The sequence below is a fragment of the Rhinolophus ferrumequinum genome, chromosome 22 (assembly GCF_004115265.2).
Source record: "Rhinolophus ferrumequinum isolate MPI-CBG mRhiFer1 chromosome 22, mRhiFer1_v1.p, whole genome shotgun sequence".
NCBI classification, from domain to species: domain Eukaryota; kingdom Metazoa; phylum Chordata; class Mammalia; order Chiroptera; family Rhinolophidae; genus Rhinolophus; species Rhinolophus ferrumequinum.
The window spans coordinates 40,456,007-40,482,018 of record NC_046305.1 but is presented as its reverse complement, the minus strand read 5'-3'; the positions used below and the strand labels follow the sequence as shown (position 1 = coordinate 40,482,018).

At 38.7% G+C, this 26,012-nt stretch overlaps 1 protein-coding gene across 3 annotated transcripts in view; it reads left to right on the top strand.

The window, feature by feature from the left end:
• Positions 1-26,012, top strand: part of VAV3 (vav guanine nucleotide exchange factor 3) — a 335,219-nt gene that overhangs the window by 201,163 nt on the left and 108,044 nt on the right. For 2 of the 3 annotated variants that reach the window (XM_033093027.1, XM_033093028.1), the window contains exons 16-18: positions 13,270-13,371; positions 13,676-13,776; positions 25,132-25,157. In XM_033093027.1, the coding sequence (XP_032948918.1) occupies positions 13,270-13,371; positions 13,676-13,776; positions 25,132-25,157 (229 nt within the window). The remainder of the gene's footprint in view (positions 1-13,269; positions 13,372-13,675; positions 13,777-25,131; positions 25,158-26,012) is intronic. The other variant, XM_033093029.1, reaches the window with a different exon arrangement.

Here is a 26,012-nt window from a genome sequence, read left to right as displayed (position 1 = left end):
CTTCACAAATATTTGGGAAATATTATCACCCAAATACTTGGAGACATAAAGCAACAATTTGAGTGAACAGTGGCCCTCAGCCATTGTGGGGCTGCAGGAAGCGGAACGTGTGCTTGAGATGCGTACCTTAGTTTGTGCAGCTTGACGTGAGGGCATCATCAAGTTTTCTTCAGGCCCAGGAACAGACTTTAGGAGCTTTGGGTTTTTCCTTCCTCTAAGGTAGCCTTGATACCATCAGAGGAGTTGTTGTGTTTTCCTTTGTGGAGAGAGAGAGAGATGCTTCTGTGTTTGCTTCTACCCATCTGTTGTGGGGTGAAAGCACAGCTTTCGTTACATTTCTCTCCTTGAAGGTCAAGTGTGTTTGCTGCCCTCAGAAGCCTCTATTGTCTTCACCTCTCCAGCCTTTTCCCCACTTATGCCTGACCCCGTAGTCGTTCTCAACACTGGGATGCCTTGCCTTCTCAGTGCTATTTGTCTGTTCTCTCCAGCTCAAATGCAGAAAGCTTCCCAGAGGCCGTAGACCTTGTTTAGGGTCCTTGGCCAGGTGGTTCTCATTTGTCAGCGCCGTAGCAGCCCCTGATAGCCTCTGGGAAGTTCTCTGATTTTAGGACAGACATACACTGGCAGCACAGACGTCGGGATCAATCATTTTAGTCTAATTATCTGCTGAATGGAGACATCCCTGAGCCCCTTGCCCCCCTCCAGAATTATTTTTCTGTTACTTTCCTGTTTTCTTATGCCCTGTGCCTAAACTTGGTCTAGAAGCATGAACCCATAAATGATTCTCTTGTCCACCCTAGAACTCTAGGCATCAACTCTTAACCTGTTCACCTGGACAGGTCTTTGTTCCGCCCAGTGTGTACCTTTGAACACCAATCCCTTTTCTCCTACGTCAATCAGAGTTTTAGTTGCATGACCTCTGGCATGGAGTCTCTTGGTAACCACCTATCCTCTCTAACTCCCTATCTTCTCTCATCTCTATTTCTTGTGGCTTGGTCCCAAAGCAGTTCTGTGACTGTTTGCCACTGGACTCTCCAACTCCTGCTCAAATTCTCACCTTCTTCACACATCGTCGAGGTGTGTGAGTCTCATCTCTTCAACTTCATGGCAAGCTTGCAGAGGGCAGGGATCTTCATAACCTGTAATCCCACACGGCCTCGAATATTACCAAACCACTGAACACATTCTTTATTAGTTGACTGTTTTGTCATAGAAATGGTAATAATGAATATGCCTTTTCCATTAATAAATATATTTAACATTTTAAAGTTCTTGCTTTTTATAAGAGTAATTTCTGGTTTCGATAAATGGTAGCAGCCTCAATTCATGCCAAATTTATACTGAAATCCTGCTTCATTTATATTGAACTTCTGCACATGGAGTTTAATATAAAACAGAGACGTTATATGCAAAGAATGGAATGTCGATTAAAAAAACTGTTTTCGGGCTGGCCCGGTGGCTCAGGCGGTTGGAGCTCCATGCTCCTAATGCCAAAGGCTGCCGGTTTGATTCCCACATGGGCCAGTGGGCTCTCAACCACAAGGTTGCTGGTTCAACTCCCTCAAGGGATGGTGGGCAGCGCCCCCTGCAACTAACAATGCAACTGGACCTGGAGCTGAGCTGCTCCCTAAACAACTAAGATTAAAAGGACAACAGCTTGACTTGGAAAAAGTCCTGGAAGTACACACTGTTCCCCAGTAAAGTCCTGTTCCCCTTAAAAAAAAAAAGATTTGTTTTTTAAAAAAACTGTTTTCTTTCTTTTATATATAATCATCATAGAATTTGAAGAGGAAATGCCTATGAAGCCTGTCAGATTCCCCTTCAGATTTCCTCTGTTGTTCCCAAATACTGCTTTGCGGCAGTATCACCGCCATCTTCATATGCTTCTAAAACATATTAATTCAACAGCAAACTTGAATATTACCAGATATAATTTAAAATGTGCTACAGGAACTTATATTCACCAAGCTGGCTCAACATTCCGTTTATGTTATCTCGAATGTTTGGATTATGGTACAGGTTTCTTGTACCTGAGTATGAAAAAAATCCCAATTCTCTAGCACCTATCCCATACATAGGATACCTAATACCATGGGCGATGTCTTGCTCTTTAATCCTGGACATTGAGATCTCTCTCTCTGTCTCACTACCAACAGGATAATTCATCTATTTCAATGGAAGAATTGAAGTAAAGCAAGATAATCCAAATTAACTGGAGATCCATCATTGTACAGGCTAGATAAATTTCATTCCCAGTGTTAGAAAATGACTGGCACATAATAGGCACTCAATTAATTTGTTGGATGTATGACTAAAAATAAGTTTTAATATGCTTATTAAATGCCCACTAGAAGAAAAGCTTTATTCCTGTTGATTCCAGGATATGGTGATGGGTTGGTCATCATTTATTTTGTTCTACCTTTATGAGGCCTCTAGGTTTTCCATGACGTGTTTGTCACTTAGGACAACAATAACAATAATAGTAAAATTAGCATTTGTGTAATGCTTTTCATAATTTAATAAATAAAATGTAATAAGATGAACATGTATGTATTTTCATTTTATCTTCAGAACAAATCCGAATGATAGAATAGGTACCCACAAGTGGTGATTCTTCTTCCTTCTCTTACTCCTGGACCAGCCCTTCTGTAGCAGGAATGACAGATATAATTCTTTTGTTGGTGAGGAGACTAAGAAGAGAAAGATACTTTATGTGCCAAACGCTACACATCAAGTTTGTAACAAAGACCCAAATTACATGTAGTCTGACATTTTTTCCACTTTAAATCTACTATGGATTTAACTAACTTTACATTTTATTCAATAATTTCCTTGAAATGTCACAGAAATTCAGTGATGGATTTATATTTAAAATTACTATACAGTCAATGTTGAGTGAAATAAACGTTGTGCAATAAAGAAGTGCAATATATAACAGATAAGAAAATACTATTTTTCAGAGCCAAGCATTATCTTATTTTTATTGGTATTTTGAAAGTATTTATTTTTTTTCCTAGATAAAAGACTGCGTGATTTGGAATATAAGGAATATGATTTGGATGTGATTTATAAATCTTTTTTGTTTTCACTCCTTTTGTCGATCCTTAGGAATAGGTGAATATGTCCCTTCTGAGCCTTTTTTTTTTTTAAACTTCGTGTTTGAAAGACCTGTTTGGTTTTCATTTGCTTGCCCTTTCAAATAGCCAGCAGTGTAATTAGTATGCGATGGTGTTTGGGGAACAAATTGTGAAAAACAAGGTAAGGATGTACAATAGTTTCCGGAAAGATTGTATGAATAAAATCTTTTGGATTTATCTATGACCTATTTGGTGGATTTAATTTCACAGTATAGGATATTTTAAAAACAAATATTTAGGTTTTTGTTCTGGAATTTTTCATATATACAAAAGAAGGGGAGAAAACTAACAAAAACCATCACTTAATGAGACCCTTAAAAGTTGTATCTTACAGGGAAGTCTAAACTTGAGATATAAAATGATTGATCTTGTTTTGATTTTTGGCTAAGACTTTACTTGGTCGGAATATGTTTTTTCAGAACAGGAGACTTCAGAAGTCCTTGAGACTTGACAAAATCAACCTGGACACACTACTCTGACATTCCTGAATGTTTAGTTGGTAATTCTAAGAGCATGTGAAACACTCCTAAGTTAGATCCATTTTCCAGCTAGCTCGGTGCTCTGTCCTGCATGTTGGGGGCTGTATAGGGAATTGCGTCTCATTTCAAACAACTTTAGGACTCTTTTGAGCTCTAGGATTTGTGTATTTATCTGATCTATCTTCACTTCTCCTGGATAAATGATCTATATAAGTTAATATAAGTTAAGGTAATAATAGCCTTTTATTTGTTTTAGAAATTTCCTCTAAATCACGAGGACTGCTACCTCATCTGCTATTGGAAGATTGGGCACAAATGTTTGCCTGCTCTATAGATGTTTTTCATATGTTTGGAATGATTAATTTTCACATTTGAAAGATATTTGACTTGCCAAAGCTTGGTGTCTGATCTTAGCAGAGATGGTGGTTGTTTAAGTGATGATATGTAGATGGAATAGGTCGTGAAAGGTGCCCCTCACAGAATTGGTTTTGCTGAGCAAGACTTCAGCATCACGTCCTTGGCTCATATCAAGAAGGGCTAGAAGGGGCAGGTATACAACTGTATTTATAAGGATGTTGTGAAGACTGGCTGTACATTACATAGTGTGTGTCCCTTTTATGAAAACCCAACAGAGCAATTTTTCTTAGACTTTGGTTCCGGGAAAATTCATGCAGTGATCTTAGAAGCAATTCTATTTTCCTCTTTGCTTTGGTTGCTAGGAAGTAGAGCACTGAATTTGTAACGTGTTTAACAATTAATCATTTATAATTTGGGGTCATTTTCATACTAACTTTATTTGACTTATCTTCAATCTCCCTTTGACACTCCATTAAACTTTAGCACATTTGTGAAATGGGTGTTTAGGCTAGAAACTGAGGGTGATGCCAGAGATACGTTGTAAACACAATCTGACACAGCCCGGGCCTCATGGAGCTTATAATCTTCTGGGGAGAAACAAACATTAATCAAACGATCATACAAATAAATGTTAAGAGGGAAATTATTACAAGTATAGTGAAAGGACATTATATGATGCCATGAGACTCAGTAATGGTCCGGATGTGTTATATCCTGTATGTGTTATATCCTTTGTCGTAACAGAGATGCATACATACAGCGGTACCCGGACACATACACATATGTACATCTATAGTGCTTATGTTGCATATAGTATATGTTTATACTTACATTTTCTAGTAAAAACTCATCTTCCATATGATTCATTGACTGATTATTTTTCCCTTACATGAAGTACTGCAGTATATATTTGCCCAATACTTTATTATTGGACATTTCACTTATTTATAATTTTTCACTATTGTAAACAACAAAATCCTGTTTTAATTTTCATTTCTTTGAAAACCAAGGTTTTCTAGTAGGCTATGTATGAGCAAAAACAAAACAAACCAAATCAAACAACCATGACAACACATCCCATCCCCCACACCAAAGAAGTTTTGACAGACTCCTGTTTAGTCAAGGATAAGGATAGATCTTTCTTATCGAGCAGGAACATAAACAGCATAGCTCAACTAGCTTTTCTTGGACCCACAACTGCCAGTCACTCTGCGTGGGGCAGCATCTTGCCTATTCCAGAAAATTCCATTCATGCTGCAGCACAATGCGTTTATACGTGAGGCTAGCCTTGCATTTTGAAGCATTAATAGTTGGTATGCTTCCATTTAAGGAAATACATACAAATGATGAGCTCTGTTGTTTCTTAGACTGAATGTAGTGTCACAAAAATCACCTGGCTGTGGGAAGGGGAGAGCATAGCAATCAGTGTCTAGGAATGATTGTTTCCAAACAATATGTCTGCTGTAACCTTCCCATGTTCTGGAACATTCATATCTCTACATTTACTACTGAGGCTAAATAGTTTATTACAGACTTGTCAGCCAGGTGTTTTTCTTTATGAGGTTCTTGTTCATATCCTTTGCTAAGTTTTCTACGGGTCACGTTTATCATTGTACTATCATTGATTTGTAATGGCTCCTTTTTACATCAACGATATTTTCACATATGTTGCAAACGTTTAATTCAGTTTATCTTTGCTTTTTAATTGCCGTGTGATATTTTTAGCATAGTGATTAGGAGCACTGGCCTAGGGACACATCTTTGCCTCAGATCCTGTTCAGTGACTTGCTACTTGTGTAGTTTAGTCAAGTTGCTTAACCTCTTTAAAGCTTGTATGTATCATTATGGTTTTTCCCGTTGTTTTTTTTTTTTTTTTTTTTTTTTTTTTGTCTTTGAACAGAGTGGGTGTAAGAAATAAATTGAATAATGTATGGCCACTGTAGAAACATTAGAAAAAACAGATAACTCTAAAATTTAAAAAAATCATTTATAATGCCTCTACCTATTGTTCACTGCTTCGCATATGTATGTTAACAAGCAGTTTTGTGTTATATTAATCACAGCTATGGATACAGTTTAGTATCAAGTTGCTCTCCTATATAATATAAATATCTTCCTTGGTTAATATATATGTTCACTTTATCATTTCAAATTGTTGTATAGTATTCCATGTATAGATGTACTATAATCTATTTCCTTATCTTTTAACTAAATTCCAATTTTTAATTATTAAAAATGTTATAATGAACCCTTCATGATTACTTCTAATAAGCAGAATTTTAGTCAAAGGATTAGTGCATCTTTAAGTTTAGGATATTGGTATAGCTTCGTCCACACTATGTATTATCAGTTTTCTTTTATCTTTTTTTTTTTTTTGCCAGTTTGACATGCAATATCTTATTTAGATTTGCATTTCCTTTGGTTCTAGTAACTTAAACATATTTCATGTTTTATTGTTTTTATTTCTTTTTTAAAAATTGCTCTGTTCATTTTTTTCATATAAGTTTTTTTAGGAGCGCTTATACATTGCAAGGACATTAATCTTTTATTGTACATATTAGATAATTTCCTCCTTTCTCTTTTAATTTTTTATTGTTTTTTGATTCAAGGAAAATTTGGGGTTTTAAAAAATTAAATAAATGCAGCCATCTTTATTTTTTTACTTTTAAAGATTATGTAAATAGTTACCAATATTCTCTTCAAGTAATTTTATGTTTTTTGCTTAAACCAAATTTCGGGTTTCTGTCTAAATTTTACATTTAAATATAGAGTATAAGCTCCATGAGGACAGCCATTTTATCCATTTGATTCCTTATTGGTGGCTGTACTCATGACACAGCATAAGCATGTATTACATATTTATCAAATAAATAATATAAATCTTTAATTAGATCAACTTTATATTGTCATAAAATGGGTAATAGAAATGTAGCTTCCTTAACATTTTCAAAAAGCTGGAAATGTATTTTCTAAAATGTCTGTTATTTTCTCCTCTGTCTGGAACATTCTTTTTCTTTGGTCATCTTTAGATTTCAGCTCAAGTATAGTTTCTGTAGGAAAGCTTTTTGTGATAATACATTGACAGGGTCACATTCCAAACTGTTTTCCTAACACTATCTTTCTTTGTGGCACTTGTCACACCTGTAGTTTCACAGTTGTTTGTGGATTTATTTATTTATTTTCCCTACTAACACAGAATAGGCAGAGACATTACTTGTTTTTGCTCATTATTGTATCCCACTGCCTAGCACATATTATTTAATAAGATTTTAATTTTTTGAATGGACAAATTAATAAATGAACAAACTGCCACAGAACTCACATACCAATTTTTTGCAAATGCTTGGTTCCCTTCAAGACTTTTATCTTTTGTATTATTGATTTTTTTATCTGTTTTGTTGTCAGGCCCATACACATTTAACAATGGTAACTTTAAAAAACATTTTAGTATCTCTTAATTTATGATGGCTTCCCAAATACTCCCTACAATAATTTGTCTTAGTTTTAATTTTTTCCCAACTATTCTTACACATTTTTATTCTTCCAGTTGAATTTTATAATCATTTGTCAAGATAAAAAAAAAAGTGTGTGTGTGTGTGTGTGTTAGTTTGGGGGAAGGGATTGTTTTAAATTTATAAATTAACTTGAGAAATTGTATATTTGTAATAAAATATGTAAGCTTCTTACTCAAGAATTTGGTTATGTAGCTTTTATTTGTTTTTTTTTTTCCTCAGTTAATTTTTCAGTTTTACTCATACAGAACCTGAACATTTCATGCTAGGATTTTTCTTAGACATTTTTGTGTAAGAAAGAGTTAACTGGGAAGGCTTGAATTTGCTCCTTTCTCTTTTAATTTTTTTATTGTTTTTTGATTCAAGGAAAATTGACTCTTTAAAAGAGTCTGCTTGCAGGGTTGGCCCTTAACTGGTTCTTGGGAAGTTGGGTTTTGAAACGTTCCCTGTGATGCTAAGTGATAAAGTTATTTGGTGTGCCAAAGGAACTGAATTTCATTGTGTCAGCCTGCATAGACTGTTTTTGTAAACTATGTGGTTTACGAAGAGCACCCACTTTCCTTCTGGGAGTTTTTAATGATGGTGACTGATCATGAAGGTAGACTGCCTGTGTGACCGGTCTGGTGTTATCTGGTCTTAAATGAGTAACCAGGTAAATTAGCAGGTGCAGGTTAAGGGAGACATTTTAGGCAGAGTGAATGGACTACAAAAGCACAGAATTATGGAAGAGAAGAATATGTTTGGGAAATGTGAGAAGGTCTGTATATCTATAGTGTATGTCTTAGGAGTACTTGGGAAAGAAGAGGTATGTGAGAGGTATCTAATGCTAGAGTCTGAAACCATTGTATGCCATTACTAGAAGTTTTAATTTTATCCTACAGCCGGTAGGAACCAGCAGAGGGGAGGGAGTAACATAATTGTTTTTGTTTTTTGAAGATAATTCTTGGAATGGTATGGAAGATGGCCTTAAATAGGGAGATGGAATGATTAAGAAGGTCATTGTAACAATTTAGTTGCGAGATATTGAGGGTTTGAATTAGTAGTGAGACGAGAGAACGGAACCTGAATTTTTGAGGTGGTATTTTCAAGGGTGAATCAACAGAAATTGGTCATGATTTCAGAAAAGGAGAAATTGGAGCTGAGAAAAAAATGAATATGTGGACAGTATGAGGGAGAGGAAAAAATTCATTGCAATTCTAAAGTTTCTAGGTTGGAAGATGGAGTGAATGGCAATGGATTGAAATCAGAATTTGATTAGAGTCAGATATGTTAAGAAAGGTGTGGACTTGGGTTTTGTATACATTTGAGATGCCTGAGGAGCCGCTGGCAGTACAGATACGGAGAATGGAGAAGATGCCCAGACTGGAGTGGGGTGTGGGGGAGGGGGGCATGTGCTCCTGAACTAGTGCCAGCCATAGAGCCAGATGAGAGTGGAGATAATCTGAGAAGAACATGGGAAGTTACAAGGAGCCTGACGAACATCACCATACCTTGCCTTGTAAATAGTCGATTGATTAATTGCATTGAGAGTAGGCCCTATATAAGGGGTGTCCAAACTGCGGCCCGCGGGCCAACTGCGACCCGCAATCCATTTTTAATTGGCCCGCAGCAAATTCCAAAAATATATTTAGTTTACTTAAATAAACCAGGTGAGGCAATACGTACTTCACCTCGAGTGAGTGGCCCGGCTGTTTGTGTATTTTACCGCATAGGGCCCTCGGTGAAAAACGTTGAAAAAAGTTTGGACACCCCTGCCCTATATGAAGCAAAATAAATGGAAAAGTTCATTGAGAAATCTACAAAACTTCATCCAAGTTCTCATAAGTACACTGCTGTATATCAAAGCAGGTTACTAAAGTGGAATCCTTTCTGCATAACTGCATGGCCGAACCAGTGAGCTAACCTACATTCCATCCTCAGTTCTCATGTATAGAAAACCCAGCCCCATAATTGGCCTTGCTATACCCACTCTTGCTTCACTACAAGGAATTCTCTACATAATTGCCACAGATTTTTTTTTTTTTTTTGTCAACTGAATATGACGCCAATCCCTGTATAAGATTTCACTTGTTTCCTTGGCCCCTGCCAGCCTCTCTTACCTCATCTCTTATATCTCCTCTGTTTATTCACTGGGCTTCAGCCAAAGGATCCTTCTTTCTGTTTGTACCTTAGGTCCTGTTTACATGGTAGGTACTTAATAAACATGAAGTGAATGAATGACTCTGCCTTCTAGGTTTGTTTTGAGAGGTAAATGTGAAAAGTATATGAAGAGCCGAATAAGGCACCTGGTGTATTAGAAGTGTGGACTAAATGCCACTTTTGATCATTTTTGTCTATGTGTTACCCAGTCTGTAATTTTGATATTTCTCTCTGTTCTTTTGCTCCCATGTACCTTTCTAACTCTTCCCATCCAGCCAACTTACTGTCTCTGGTTTCTGCATCCCCCACAGGCTGAAGACTATGTATGTGTGTTGGCATCTCTCTTCAGTTGGCTGTTGGCATGACTTCATCTAATTCCCTGGACTTTTTCATGTGTCCTCTCCTGAATAACCCCATTTCTTATTGTGCTTCAATAGTTATATATGGATTCAGTCCCAAGGACACCTAGCTTATAACAGTTTTTTTGTATGAAATTCTTAGGAGAAAGGGAATCCTCTAGGGATTCAGTCCCAAGAGACTCTCCACTCATAAAGCTCTATCCTGATCACATCATTAATATGTGGATTTGGAATCAGCAATTCATAAATGATAGCCAGTACTTACGACCACCAGCTCTGGCCCAGACAAAGGCCTAAGCACTGTACTTCACTTTATAAGTTTGATTGTATTAGTATTCCTGGTTTATACTTACTCCCTTGCCTGAGGTCACACGGCTAGTGATTTGCAAGTTAGTATTTGAGCCCAGGTGGAATTTCTGAGTCCTGCCCTCAGCTATGCTTTTATATTCTGCAGTGCCCCAGTAGCAGTTCCAGGATCATAGAGTAAACTTTCATTCTTTAGTATTTGATTTAAAAATTTAAAAATAATGTACAGTTATAGTTTTAAAAATTACAACCATTCCTTCCTACCATTCTACCCTACTATTTCAAGTCTCATTTCCCTTACGGCAACTACTGCTAACAGTATTTTCAGAATTTTTTTTTTTTTATTGTAATACGTGCGTTTTTAGCCTCTTAATGTGACTCTCTGCTCAGCTTTTTGTCTTCTGAAAAGTCAGCTTATTCCTAGTTAGTCGGTAAAAGTGTTAGCTACAAATGGTCCAAAGGCAACTCTGATATATACAACTCAAGTTGTACATATATTTGTATATGTATATGTGAAAAAGTACATGCAGTATACAAGGTCTGACAGTTACATTCACGAACTCATCCTAGAAAAAGTGCTGCATACCTCATTGCTGAATATCACTATGGTCACCTTTGAAGTACTCCCCTTGGGAAGCTATGCACTGACTCCAGTGCCTAGTTCACCCTTCAAAGCAATTTTGGAACTTTTTCTGGAATGGCCATCAGAGCTGTCCTCGTATTACTCTTGATGTCCTGAATGTCATCAAAATGTCTTCCTTTCAATATTTCCTTTCTCTTTGGGTAAAGAAAGAAGTCATTGGGGGCCAGAGCAGGTGAGTAGAGAGGGAGTTCCAATACAGTTATTTGTTGACTGGCTAAAAACTCCCTCACAGACAGTGCCCGGTGAGCTAGTACATTGTTGTGATGCAAGAGCCATGAATTACTGGCGAAAAGTTCAGGTCATCTAACTTCCACACAGCCTTTTCAGCACTTCCAAATAGTAAACTTGGTTAACTGTCCAGTTGGTACAAATTAATAATGAGTAATCCCTCTGATATCAAAAAAGGTTAGCAATATTGTTGTAACAAGTTCGCAAACTTAATTGTCAGACCTCATACATATATATGTGTGTGTATATATATGTACAATTTGAGTTGACCTTAAGAGAAAGATGTTCCAACTATGTCCCAGGCAGGCTTCTAAAATCAATTAAATACTTACATGTTTGCGAGCCATTTACATGAGTTTCTGCCTGAAGGAGACCTTCTTACTCGTAAATTCTAAAACTCCAGGCTGATGAATTCTTCAGGTTCCCAGGACCGAAACTATTATTTGACAATTCATCTATGACTGTATCACCTTGGTGCTTACAGAAAAATGAATGGCCCTTCCTGGCTAAGGAAATGGGGTTCAGTAATCTTTTCAGGCCCGGCTTTATGGACTCAGGAATCATATGTTTTTCTGAACAATGTGAAGACAGTTTTGTTTCCAAATTCTTGTCTTTTCTGTACTCCTCCCTTCAAGAAGAACTCTATAATTTTTAATCAGCAACACAGACAGACCTCTACAGAAATGGCTGTGCTTTTCAGCATGCATGGGAATGTTTTCCTAAAAAGTGAGGTCACCAGAAGCGCAGGGCAGAGAAATCCCAGATGGCACTCATATTTGATTTCATTTTTAGCACGCTCATATTCAGCAGATGGATTGGAAGGCTGACCTCTCTGACACTTCTGCATCACTGCCTGCTACTCCAATTGCCTTTGCAAATGTTTTTTCATAAGGCTTCTCCTGGTCCCTCAGAGATTGATGCCTGGTTGCCGCCCGTGTTATGCTTCATTAGGCCAAAGCTCTGTGTGGTTGACTATCACCGCATCCTAGAAAAGGGGACATCCTAGCTTATCAGTAGCTCAAACTTTTCCTATCATCTCTCAAATGACTTGTAATGTCTCAGAGAGCATCATCTTAGCTTTCTAGGTGTACCCCTGATTTGTAACTGTTTTTAACTTATCATTTTCTAATTTTTATGCTTTCTTCTGTGACATGGGTAAATTATGAATAATATAACGAATCCTCTAGAAATGGCTGACTATACCTTCTGCACACAAAAATCCCTACTAGACACAAAAATCTAATGACAGTGAGGTGAATTGCCTTGCACTGTGGCTCCAGTGGCGAAAAGCACAGACCTGGGTTGGAGTTCTGGACCCTGCCGTTTCCTAGTTTGTGAAGTAGTGACCCTCTTAGTGCCTTGAACTTAGGATTGGTGTGAGGGTTAAACGAGATAATGAATAACAGGTGTTTGTCACAGTATCCACACCAAAGAAATGCACCTAGAATGTCAGTTTGCAGTATGCTTAATTTTTTTTTTTTAGTATTTGTGTATAACTTAAATACAATATAAAACATAAATAATAAAATCTAGTTTTTATTTGGATTGCAGGGAAAGTGAATTGTTTGTTAGGGAGGAATTTTTTTAATGATCAGATTGAGGCTTTGTTTGAAAACTTTTCATAAAATTATGTTGTTCACTTTGGTAACCCATTACAGCATTCATATAAATATCTATTTAGGGATGGACTCTGTGGAAATGCTACACCCTCTTCCCCTCCCTGCCGCCCTCTCCAGTTAGTTTATATGTCAGTGATGTCTACGGGAAAGAAGTGATCATGCAGCGTGACTGTCCAGCGGGTTTTGTGTTTTTCCTGGCAGGTTGACCTACGTGGCCATCCTGTAAAGCTCCCTGGGAACGCTCAATCCTGAGGAGGATCAGATTGCTTAAATCCTTACGTGTTGCTGGCTCTGCCACAACCAGATTTTAGTGCATATTTTAATGCAAAGCACACTTCAGGCTTTTAGAAAACATTGCCTACTTAATCTCCTTTTTTGCTTGAATCAGGTTTTTACCCAATGGTATGGTGATGAATTTAGGTTTTAGATGACTAGACTGCTCGTTTGTTGTGAAGCTTTCCTTAGGAAGTTCCTTTCCCCCTTTTTGTAGATCTAACATAAGGCCAGACTACGCGGACTCCAATTTCCACGAGTTCAAGATGCACACCTTCACCCGGGTTACATCCTGCAAAGTCTGCCAGATGCTCCTGAGGTAAGCTTGTCTTTCATTGTGAGGGAGCCGGTCTAATTGCTAAGCGTTTCAGACCTTTCTAATATCCCAGCCAAAATGTTCTGAAGTGGGGATAGTGCCTTAACAGTGTGATCCCACAGAGCTTTCCTTGACCTTGTACCTGGAGGGGACAGTTCCCCCAGTACCCTTAGGGAGGTCCTCTCCCTCTGCTGAGAGGACTTGGCATAGCACCGTGTGCCCTTGTTCTCCTTTCTCACACTAATGATTTCATAAAGGCAGAATTCAGTACCTTTTTAACGTATCACTCTCTAATTTTACCTTTCAGAGGAACATTTTATCAAGGCTATTTATGTTTCAAGTGTGGCGCGAGAGCACACAAAGAATGTCTGGGAAGAGTAGACAATTGTGGGAGAGCTAATTCTGCTGGTAAGTCGTGTTTATTGTTGTGACTCTGCCTTTAATAGGACATAAAACTTGCTAAATATAATTAAGGCCTAATTTACTTTTACCATGTATTTATTGGAACATATCTCCTTTCGCAACAATCATTTAGAAGCATAGTTAGAAAATTGTTTGAAATTCATGTGACTTTTCTACATACCTGGCAGGCAGAGGTCTTCAAGAGGGGCTCAGAAGGTTTCACACCACCCATTTCCCTCACTCAAACCCCTACATCTCACTAACACTGTGCAAATACAGACAAATGGAGTAACAAAAACAAAACAGAAAAATTATTCTTCCTTTCTATCTTTAGTTCGTAAATTTCTCCTTTAGTCTCTTAAATATTCGGCTCACAAATCCTAATGATGCCAGAAGTAAACATCACACAGACTAATTCATGAATTAATGAATTGAATACATTGTCACTTTCCAGCATTCAACAAAGAGCATATATTCTTTGGGTATCGTGTAAATATTTCCCCTTGGTTTTTAAAAATAATGCTCCATGATTGTTACATGAGCCGGTTTCTAAGGCTGTCGGCAATTATGCATTCAATAGCCTTTTGCCTCTCTCTGCTCCTCTTGGGCTCTCTTCCTTCTCTTTCTTTTCTGGCCTCTTTATTCTTTCTCTTTCTTCTTCTTTCTCTTTGTCCTTTTCCCCCGAGTTTCTCTGTGTTTTATCAATAAGACCTTTCAAAATCAGTAAAACTTTTTGAACAGAAGAAAGGGATCTTTAACAGCTCGAGTTCAAAAGGTAGCCATGTCAACCTTTGATTTTCCCAAAGGAAAAGGTGGACATTGAATTATTTTGGAGAATATGAAGAAGAGTGAACCAGAGAATAATAGCTCGTTTGAGAGTTGACTTCAGAAAATAGGCAATTGTAGAAAAGGTGTGAATCCTATTAGAGGACTCAGATCAGAGTACACTCCCCTCACTTTGCTCCTTCCATAGCCGTTTTTCAAGCCCCCACCCCCCCTCTGGGCCTTTCTCTATACTAGGGATGGGCAGCTGCAAGGAAAAAGATCCCAGCGTTAGTTGAGCATCTGTACTGTGCCTGCCCTGCCTGGACCTCTGCTGGGTCCTTCCTGCATGAACTCATCCAGTCCTCAGAACAGCCCTTTCCATTTTTCTGACGGGGGTAAGAGTGCTTATGCAACTTGCTCAAGGAGACACTGTTATCACCCATTAATATTGCTGAAGGCCAGAAACAGCCTACAAAATTGTAAAAGAAATATTATATAGTATCATTGTTACTCTTCGTATACCGAATACAATCGATCACTTAAAGTGTTGTTGTTTCACGTTTTTGTGCCCCATCCTTTAATGTCTTTGAGGACTCCTAACATGTTATGTGCGCCTGGTAGGCTAATGTCGTTTTACGAACTTCACAGTCCTGTTTTATGACTTTCAGTCTGTGAGGAATACAAAGGTTTCCCATAGTGGGCATGGTTCTGCCATTCCAAAGGGAATAGTGCAGGAGAATCAAGCAGAGATGCTTGAAAATCTCACTCTGCTATTTGTTGGCTACATGAGCTTGGGAAGTTACTTTTAAACATTCTGAGCTTTCACTTATTCAGGTGTAAAATGGAAATTAGAGGATTCTTGTGAGGATCAAGTGAGATAATGTTGATGCTTTAGCACAGAGCCTGGGCACAATAAGAACTCAGTATTTGAATCCAAGGTCTTATGATGAGAGTCAGTTCTTTGTGAGAAGGATGGGCTTAATCTGTATTATTTTTGTTGTTGTTTTTGTAATGTGGAGCAGATGTGGATAGGAAAATTTGTGAGCAACAGACTTTGAAGTGATATGTAAAAGTGACACTAACTTCTATGTAAAAAAAAAAAAAAGTCAACAGGAAACGGTTGGGAATTCTGCCTACCCAAGTACAAGAGTGGTATATTCTCAGCGTCTGTTCCTAGGTCATTGTTTCAATGTACTCTGTCCTTTAATGGGTAGCTGTGTGCAGGGAGACAGCATGAGATGGCAGTAAAGCCAACCAGCTCTGGAATCTTGTCTGGTTTGAATATGGCTCCACAACGTACTTGCAGGGTGACTTTGGACCCATTTACTTCACCTGTGTAAGTCTTAGTTTCCTTCCTTCTAAAGTAGAGATAATAATAGCACCCAGTCTTTAAAAGTTTTTTTTTTAATAAATACATATAAAGTGCCAGGTAGCGTTCTAAGTACTTCACCACTCTTAACTCATTTCGTCCTGTAAAAGCTCTGTGAAGTTGGTGTTGTTGCTTTTATTATCTTACAGATAACAAACTGAAGCACAGAGAAATAAGTAACTTTTCTAAATTGCCTGATCAATAGAGTGAAGATTCAACTCCAGGTGGTCCAGCTCCTGAGTTTGTTCTTAACCCCTGGGCTGTGCTTTCAGGCTGTGAATGAGCTGTGGTGATGTGTTAAATGCACAGTAGTAACTAACCATAGTAAACTCAGGTGCTGGGTTTTCTCTGGGAAAGGGAGAGTTTTTCTAATAGTTCTTTTGTTGTTGTTTTCTTTTGTTTTTAAGCAACGACACTGTTGAATTTAGCTAAATTAGTAACTACCAACTGTGTTTAGATTTAAATGTTTTGAAGTGTGAGAAATTCAGGCACCCCTGGGGATCAATGCCTGTCTCCAAGCAGGAAGATTTAGACAGCTTCAGTTTTAGGGCCTTTTATTTTAAGATGAGGAAACTGAGTCATAAAAATAGGAGAATAAAGTAAAATGAGAATGAGGCTGTTGGTACCCTGCAGGTTATAGATAATGCTTGCTTTTGCAGATATCATTCATTAAAAGGTAGCATCATTCTCTAAACTTTGTTATGTAATTCCTTTTAAAGCAGGAAAAAGGTTTTTAAAACCTCTGGCTAAATTCGTTTCTTGGAGTTTTAAACAGAATTCCCTTGCTGTCTTGATTCTCCCTCTGCCTTTTGTCGTCACGTTAACCCCCATTCTCTTGTTTGTGCATCTGCGTCCTTACTCTCACCCCCTCTCTCTTTCTGTCCTCTCCTGTTCAAGATGTGAAGAGACTGATGGCACTAGATGCTTCTCATCAGTTAACTTGTGGTAAGCGGTGTGGTAAGGACCCGCCCAGGAATCTTTCCTTTTTGGCCTTCAGATTAGCATTTGCTGGGGAGCCCTTACAAATAAAGGGGCCGTATCCTCGGCGTAAAGAGGAATCTCTCTCGGCAGCCTTCTTGCCCACATGTCCAGATACCTTCTCAAAGTTGGCAGTTAGAACAAACTCACCTCTTCCCGCACTGCTGTAGGTAGTGACCGTGGGCAGTGTGAGTGTGAGCTTGGTGGGGCTGACGTGAGTGTGGTAAGGCAGGGAGTGGTTTGAGGTCATGGGCAAATCAGACTGCATGGGCCGCGTCTCAGTCCTCAGAGAATCTCAACATTGGTTCAGTTTTCGACAGTCCTTTGTTTCGGCATCCAAGACCCGGATGCAGCAGTTCAGCGATGCAGTTTTCCATGACTGGTATGGTATTTGGGGAAATGTGGGATGCAGGAGGAAGGACAAGATGTTTCAGGGGCTGCATACGTAGTTTACTTGAATGGGGCTTTTGTATGGAGGAGAGTCTGATATTGTTTTAGGAGAACTTGACTGTGGGGGAAATCACCCAACAGCAAAATTTAAAGTAAGTGAACAGTATTGATTTAAGGCAAACTCAAGTGCTTATGTAATCCATCTCCCCCATAAAATTAAATCAGAGGTGATTTGACATGACTGACCCCAAGTTTATAGAGCTTTATAACTCCAGTGCTTAGCACTAACTATATAGTCTAACTATATTCTTAAGAGACAAAAAGAGATTCTGATTGGCTCAGTGAGTTGGGTTCAGTTGTCCAGAATGTGCTGGCTCGTAGGAATGGTTCAGTTGTTGTCAATGCTGGATAGAAGTGGAAGGCAATTCCAAAGTAGTGGAGCATTTTCACTCAGCATTGGACATGTTTATAGATAAGAGAGTGGTCAGTTGGAGAAGAGGCACTAGTTGTTCAAAATGACACAGTAACCCAGAGGCTAAATGAAGGCTGAAGAATCTTCCACTCTACCTTGTAATTACCAAATTCACATTTGGTCATCACATTTCAGGCCTTTCCTTACTCGACCTTTCTCTATCACTTGACACTATTCACCATTCTCTTTGACACATCCTTGACACTTTCCTTCACATTCCACCATATTCCTGATGCCATCCTTTGGATATCTTATTTATTTCTCTGGCATTAGCTATAGCCTACACCCCAGGTAGATAAAGCTCCATTTCCATATAAACTTTTCTCCTGAACTTTAAATTGAAAATTTCCATCTTCTCCTCACATATCCTTTCCCAGGTTTCCTGTAGTGACTCCAAATTTCACGTATCCCCTCCTATTTCTTTCCTAAAAGGTCCACCATCCATACACTCAGCCAAACCTGAGTGTCAGTCTTGACTTACCCCCTTCCCTCATCTTCATTCACTTACCTATTCTTAGTTCTCCTCCTAAGTCTCTCTGGAATTCTTACATAGTTTTGCTATAGATTAAAAAACAAAAACAAATGTATTTTGGTTGGACAACTACAAACGTTTCTTAATTTTCTGCTGTTAATCTTACTCCTTCATACGTGATCTTTATTAAAATTAAGTCTGATGTATCACTCTTCTGCTTACTATACCTTCCATTCCTCACAGGGTAATGTCCTAACTTCAATTAGACTATGAGCCTCTCATTGATGAGAACCATGCTTAATTGATGGCCTGACCTCTGGGAAGCCATGGTAGGTGGGTGAAGGAGAGGATAGACCGACAAATAGATGACACAGATTAATGAGTAGAACTGTAGTGCACTATGGTTTCTGGGCCCTGAAGATCACAATAGTCTTAGAACCAGAAACAAGAGACGATGAGAGATGGTTCAGATTTTGGTTCTATCCTTATGGGGACTGGAGTTTGACTGGATATATTGTAAGTGGAATAGAAACCTTATATGAATCCCTGGCTGGTACTTTCAGAATAAAAGGTAGAATACTGGATAGACCTTTTGTGTTTCTTTCTAGCATTTATGCAAGGAAAGACTCATGCCCTGAGTATTGATCACAGGCCTTTCACAAGGACACCTAGGTTAGGTTAATAAGTAGCAAGAAAGTGAACTGGCTCGCAGAACACCTGCTGACAAAAATACCACTATTTCAGCAATCTACTCCCTGATCCAGTCAATCCCATTTTTAGAATTCTTGTTTGGCTGTTACTGTTTCCTTTCCTTGAAATACACTCGCTTCTGTGCCTACTCTTCCAAGATCCTACTCTTCCTTTACTTCTTCTCTAAACTTTTTGCCAACCATTTACTCTCACTTTGACCACCCCAGTGGTAGCCTGATTTAAATTGTTCTCTAATTTTTGTGCAGGTTTTATGTATCTGCCAAGGTTAGACTGTGTTATGGTAAAGAGAAACCCCCAAATCTCAGTGGCTTTAACAAATCAAATTTTATTTCTCTCCCACACAGTGCTGTGGTTTCTGTGGTCCTTCAGGGTAGCTCCCTTCTAAGTAATGGCTTGGGGATCCAAGCTAGTTCCATCTTGTGACTCTGCCATTTCAACACATGACATCCAGGGTCGCTGCTCTGAAGACCCATGGACAAGAAGTGAGCACTGCCATTTTGTTTTGTCACAGACCATTGGTTAAAACCGGTCATTAGCCTCAATTTCAATTTGAGGGAAGCTGGGCATTGTAGTGGAACACATGGACTGTTCAGTGAGCACTGCTGTCTCTGACACTTTTTGCTCCTCTGGTGGTTTATATGCTCCTTCACTATAGGGAGTGTGTTTCTCATTTGTACCCACTGCGTCGTAGCATGTCCAAAGTAAGTTTGCATTATATCAAGTTCTCAATCCTTTTTCCCTAAATAGGAATATTTCACCCCTAGAGCAATCCTTAATAGTGTTGGATGTGGCTAAATAAGCATTTGAAATAGCTCTTATGCTCTTCTTTTTGTGGAAGTTAAGCCTTCTTTGGATGTTGTCTTCCCTGTGTTCAAAAACCTTATATTTCATGCTCTATATTCCTTAAATTTATCTAGTATTCATTCATCTTTGAAATCATAATTACTTGGCAAAAATGTAGTGCATTTCTGAATGAAGGAAGTAATTGATTCATATTAATATTTGATGATGACGGATTATTAACTGAAGTACATATGAAGTATGAGAAAAAGTATTTTAATTTTTTTTTTTTATATTTATAAGACAAACTATGCAACTTGGAAACAAATTTGAAGGTTGGGTGGTTAGTTTGTCTTAATAAATGAAAATTAGCATGGATATAAAGAGCAGGAAGTTCTACTCTTTCATTGAACTTGAGTCAACTCCTTTACATTCACCATGGCAACCTCAGTGATCAACACGTTTGCAGACTCTGCAGTGTGCTGCCCAAACTTCCCAGCCTTAATAATGAATAGGTATGAACTCCATTGTGTGAGATTCTCTGAACAAGTCACTGCGAAGCTGATGTAATTCCAGAGTGGCATTTCTTTCTCACAGGATACCACTGTGCAGGTCTAATCCTAAACTGCAACTTTTGGGGACATCTGTGTTTTTCCCCTCCGATAATATGTGGATAAAAACCCTTTTGTCTCCTTCTTACCCTGACATTGATCAATATAGCTTGCTTTGCATCCTCTCAGTTTAAACAAAGAAAGTAACATTGGAAGGCAAATATTGCTGGAGCAGACGACTTTGGTTTAATGCATCTTTCTCTGTAGTGGGAATGCAAGCCTCAGCGGCTCTAATATTTAACCGAAGCAGATCTCCATTTGCTTATCTGTTTAATCGCTCTTTTATCTAGGCCAGCTGCTGCTCCCGCTGCTGCAGTAGCCACTTCTAATGGGAAAGAAGTAGCCTTGGTATCCTAATTGTTTAAACCTGCAAGTTTGCTACCTAGAACCTGCACCGCAAATTGTCACTGAGATGGCTCTTTTATAAATAATAGTATTGCAGTATTTTAACGTGAGATAAGCAATTAGCATAACATTTTACTTCAGGCTTCTACCACCAGGTATTTTATCACATTACGTTTTATATGAACTGAGGCTTGACCATTGATCTCATAACCAAAAATGACTGGTTCTCCTTAATATTACTTAAAACCTTTTACATAAATTAGGCCACTTTTTTTTTAACTTATCAAGACAATTTTATACTCAAGAATAGTTAGTATTCCTTCCACTTAATTATTTGGGTCCCTTTAATGATGTATTAAAAATTATTACAGTGAACTGGAAACTGTTTTATGGTTGGATTCCTCTTGGAGCTCCCCAAAAGAAACCAAAGCCTCTTTCCAAGTATTATTTATAGTTTTCCACCCCCTCCCCCCAAAATATTGCTGTAGCTCTGAATGGTGAACATAGCATCTGTGCAACTTCCCAAACTGGATCAGTCTAACTGCCTTTTAGTTTTAATGGTTCACAAGCTAGCATGTTAGTCTTGATGATAAGGCACTCTACTAGTAATGCCTTTTCTGTGGCCCCTTTTGAGACAAACGGTCTTACTGGAGGTGGATTTATTTAGTCTTAAGAAATAGAACTTCAGATAAGAGACAAAGCAAATTGTGTAATAATGTATGCTCTGAGAGCCACTTGTATTGGAAAAAAACAAATAAAATGAGACTGGAGTTTTTATGTAAACAAATGAATTCTATGCTATGAGTCTAAAGCCTCAGTGAAAAGCACTTCTCTTACACAAACATGCACATTGAACCCTGTGCTGGCATCGAAGATGGTGTTCTGCAAAGGCTCCGAGCGCCTTAGTCACATCAGTTCTCTGAATCACATTAAGCCAGTTGGGACATGAAAGAACATAAGGTATAAACCCCTTGAGGGCCTGTGAGTCACCATGTAGAAAGGTTCTTGAAAGGATAAGAGCATTTTATAGTTGGGTCAATAGGGGCCTGAGAAGTAAGTTGCAGGGTAAAGACAAGTTGAGGATTAAAAACTTTTGGAAACTTGAAGAATTGAATTATTATCCTACGGCACTTCCCAGGAGAAAAAGACCGAGAGAGACACTTTTTCTCAGCTCTCAACCAGCAACCTTTTCAGCTGGTCGGAATTCAGCCAAAGTAGATTGGATGATCATCAGCCCTTAGTATCTTAGTCCCGATGCAAAGCTATGACACAAAGTTTTTTTTTTAGAGATTTAAGCACCCGCCATTGCAGTTTTGGGTACATATCAAAAAGTGAAGGATGGTGTGGCAGACTTGAAAATTAGAGCAACTTTCCTATGGCATACTTTATCGAAAGAGCTTCTTATTCTATTTTCCGAGCCAGAATGAACTTTTACTTCGAGAATGTATGAAACAGCGTTGCAGTTGGGTTTTCCTCTTTCTCATCCCTGTTATTTTTAACATAGGTTAACAAGCCATCGCATTGATACGGTTATCAGAAGTTCGATTATGTCTGTGAAGAAGTCAGTCAGCTCAAGGGTATGACCCCCAGAGCAACTGCAAAAGTATAAGTACAGAAGCCTGGCTAAGAATTTCTGAACTCAGAACAGATTCTAAGAGTTATTGCCAGTCTATTGGCTTTTGTCCTAGCCTCAGAAAATTTACAGAACCCGACCATGAAATATGATGAAACAAAAACTCTGACTTTCAAGAGCTATTACTGTGTGCTCTACCCAGCATGAGCCAATCTGAGCGTGAATGGCCTTAGGCCAACTCCATGGGCGCTGAGTGCAGGGGGAGGGTAGATGCGGTGGCTAAGAGGACAGGGAGTGGTGACAAGGAAAGGGTAAACCCATTAAGGACTCCTGCCTTTGGAGCTGGAGTCGCATCCACCCCAAAGCCCCTCTTCCATTTTTCCTATTTGGGTCACACAGAGGAGGCTTTGTGTAGAGCAGTTCTTAGTACATCCAATCAGATTTATGAGGAAAGCTGGTTTGCTTGATGAGACACCAAAGAAGGAAAGCAGGAGACAGCAAGAAGCAGGGAAAATGAAGGAGGGAGCGTTGAGGAAGGTGGTCAGCAAAGTCTAATTTGGTCCCTTACTTTCTGCCAGTCTCATTCACGCCTTGCTTGGACCTCACACTCTGTTCTGTGATAGATGCTCTCACCCATGCAGGCAGCTGGGCCAGCTTGCACTTGAACCCTGTGTGACAAAATCTGAAGAGCTGTAGATGAGGGTCGTCTGGACCTGGATGTGTTTTCTGGGTAAAGAGGTACAAGTGTCTGCATAGGTATAACCACCTTAGGTACCATTATTTCTTCTTCCTGAGGAGTTCCCAGGTGACGCTCATGGAGCAGGTGTGACATCTACTGCCACATGGCTTGTCTTAGGTTTTATGCAAAACAAACAAACAAAATAAACATTTGAAGGACATTTTAAAAGACCTACTTCCCAAAGGCATAAAAACGCATCTAGGCAGGAGCAAGAAATAAAATGATACTTTTGAATCGAAACTAAGGTACATACTCATGTATGAACACTGAACTCAAAAGATCTGAGGTTTTTCCATTTTAGAGGTCACCTAGAAATAGCAAGACTTTCCTCAGTCTCCTTGGATGGCTAACTTAGACTCCCCTCCTCTTTGGTGCTCCCTGCAATATATGATACCCAGGCTTTCTCTCTAACTCACTACCGTGTTTCCCCGAAAATAAGACCTAGCCGGACCATCAGCTCTAATGTGTCTTTTGGAGCAAAAATTAATATAAGACCCAGTCTTATTTTAATATAAGACTGGGTTTTATATAATATAATACCGGGTCTTACATTAATTTTTGCTCCAAAAGACACATTAGAGCTGATGGTCCGGCTAGGTCTTATTTTCAGGGAAACATGGTAGTTGGAGAAGAAAGTAGTTTAGGGCTATTCTGGCACATAGATCTTTTTGGTCCAACCAGTGAAACAGGTATTATACTTGCTCTGTTAGGAACCAAGTTCACCTAACCTGGATTCTAAGTCTGGGCACAGTATCCAACCAAATGGTACCTTTCTAACCTCTCTCCCCAAACCAGTTCTCTTAGGCAGTCTTACTTCTGAAACAATTGCATATTTCTAGAGGGGAGGAAAGAAGTGAATAGCTTTCTGTCTAGTTATACTTCTTTGGAAAGGCCAACTTCAGACCAAGTAAAGATTCCTTCATAGAAGTCAGTAATCTACGAAAGCTGGGGTGATGGGTTTGAAATCGACAAAGGAATGCAAACTTAGCTCTTCTCCAGAAAGATGTCTTTTTGCCCATGGATCTCCTATTTCCATTAAGCAGAAATAGTCCTTAAAAACAAAACAACAAAACCTCCTGTTCCATGCCCCAGGCAGTCTTTCTGTGTAAATCAATCTGTGGCAGCCAGTCAGATATTCTGACAAACATTTTCCCCTTGAACTCTGGCTGACGAGGCTTCTTGGAACCTCTGCAAGAGGTTCATTTAGGTCAACAGAGCTTACATTTAGGCCTGCCCTCTCCCTCCGGATTTTTCCCTCTGTTTTTTTTTTTTCTCTTCTCAGATCCCCCTTTAAAGGATCATTTTGGATGGGAAAAGTATAGGCGTGGGCTCGAAATGATGAGGTGTTTTCCTCCACACTCTAGAGAAGTTGTAACATGTACAGGTGCTCCTGGGTATGGGGAAAGGAAGCAAAAATACCATCCACCCGTTCTTCCATGTGCTGTGTGTGCCTCTACTTTGCAAAGCCATCCTTTGCCACGTTACTCACCTGAAGACCCCAGGGCCCCTTTTAACTCTGTCATTATCAGGAACTGAAATGTCATGGAAATTATTGTTTTTATTTATAGACAGGTAAACTAAGGGTGAAAGGAAAGTTCATATTGGAGTCGAATCCTGTCAGTTTTTAATTTCCATCTTTAAATCAAAATGTATTTCCCCCCAAATTAAAAATAAGATGTATAGCCACTCAATGGGGAAAAAAAATACATGCAGTATTGTACTGTATTAAATTTGCAATTGTTATAAATCGTCAATGTAATATATTTGGGACTTGGTGTGTTTAGATTCTTAAAACCAGGTATGTTGAAACGTTCCCACCTAGCTTTCTCTTATGCACATAAATTTAGTGCAAGCCACTGTTTCGAGGAGCTTTATGTGGTTGGATTGACATTGCTTAATAAACAATTGAAAAAATTAAGCATAACCTAGAAGTCATTTAGAACTGTGAGTCACTTTCCTGACAAGCCAATAAGGCAAGAGATCCAGAGTTGCAAAACGATTACTAGCCCAGCCTGAGGGACCCTGGAACTCTATTACAGGTAGTAGTTAGGAAAGCACAGCAGTCGTGTTTTACTGCGCTGCAGAGAACAGGCTAAGGTTGCTAACCAAACAAAAGAACTTTACTCTGACGATGCCAACTTTTACATTTGTTTCAGAACCAGGGACGCTCAAACCACCGGAGGTAAGATTAACATTTACACATTTTTATATAGCTTTTGCATTTCAAATTGTTTGCTAACTTCAGCAGGCTTGAGCTTTTAGAATGTTAAATGTGCCTCTTAAAATGGAGAGAAATAGAGACCATGAGCAACCAAGTGCTTGTGAGTGAAATGCACAGGTTTAATCAGGAATTTTTAGTCACCCGCTGAAGATCTTCAGTAGAGAAAAATCGTGAGTATTTAATCTAAGCCTGTGTGTAAATGGAACTTTCAAAATCTTTCTTATTCAGGTAAATTTTTAATAACAGTTGTAGCACCAATGTGGGGATACATTTCCCTAGTTCCCTGAGACAGAATTCCACAAATCCCTGAGGTTTTTAAAACAATGCACCTGAAGGTATTTCCTTGGAATGAATAGCCTTGATCCTGTTAGTACAGAAAGAAGTTGCTAGACCTGTGCTCTGTCATGGAATGGTGTGTTGCTGCTCAGCATTTGCTAGTACTGAAAAGTTCTCACATGGCTCATCTAAGGATGTGGTTTCATGTTTCTAGTAGTTTTCCATCTGAACACACATATAATTTGTATCATGTCTTACTGACCAAATCGAGATCTGATAACATGTCCTTTTAGTTTCACACAGAGTCTAAGGTCTAATGGCTTAGGAGTATGTGATCCCTGTCACCGCTTAGAATAAAGCTATTTTTAAAAAAATATGAAAGAATGAAAAATATGGCCAATTCCAGACAACCATTGCCTTGTCCTTCAACCAAAAGTAACAAATTTTTTATCTTACCTCCAAAAAAAGAATGTCAGAGCAAAGAAAATTAAAATGTAAAATATGTATGATTCGTTATGTGAACCAAATTCTCAGTGATCT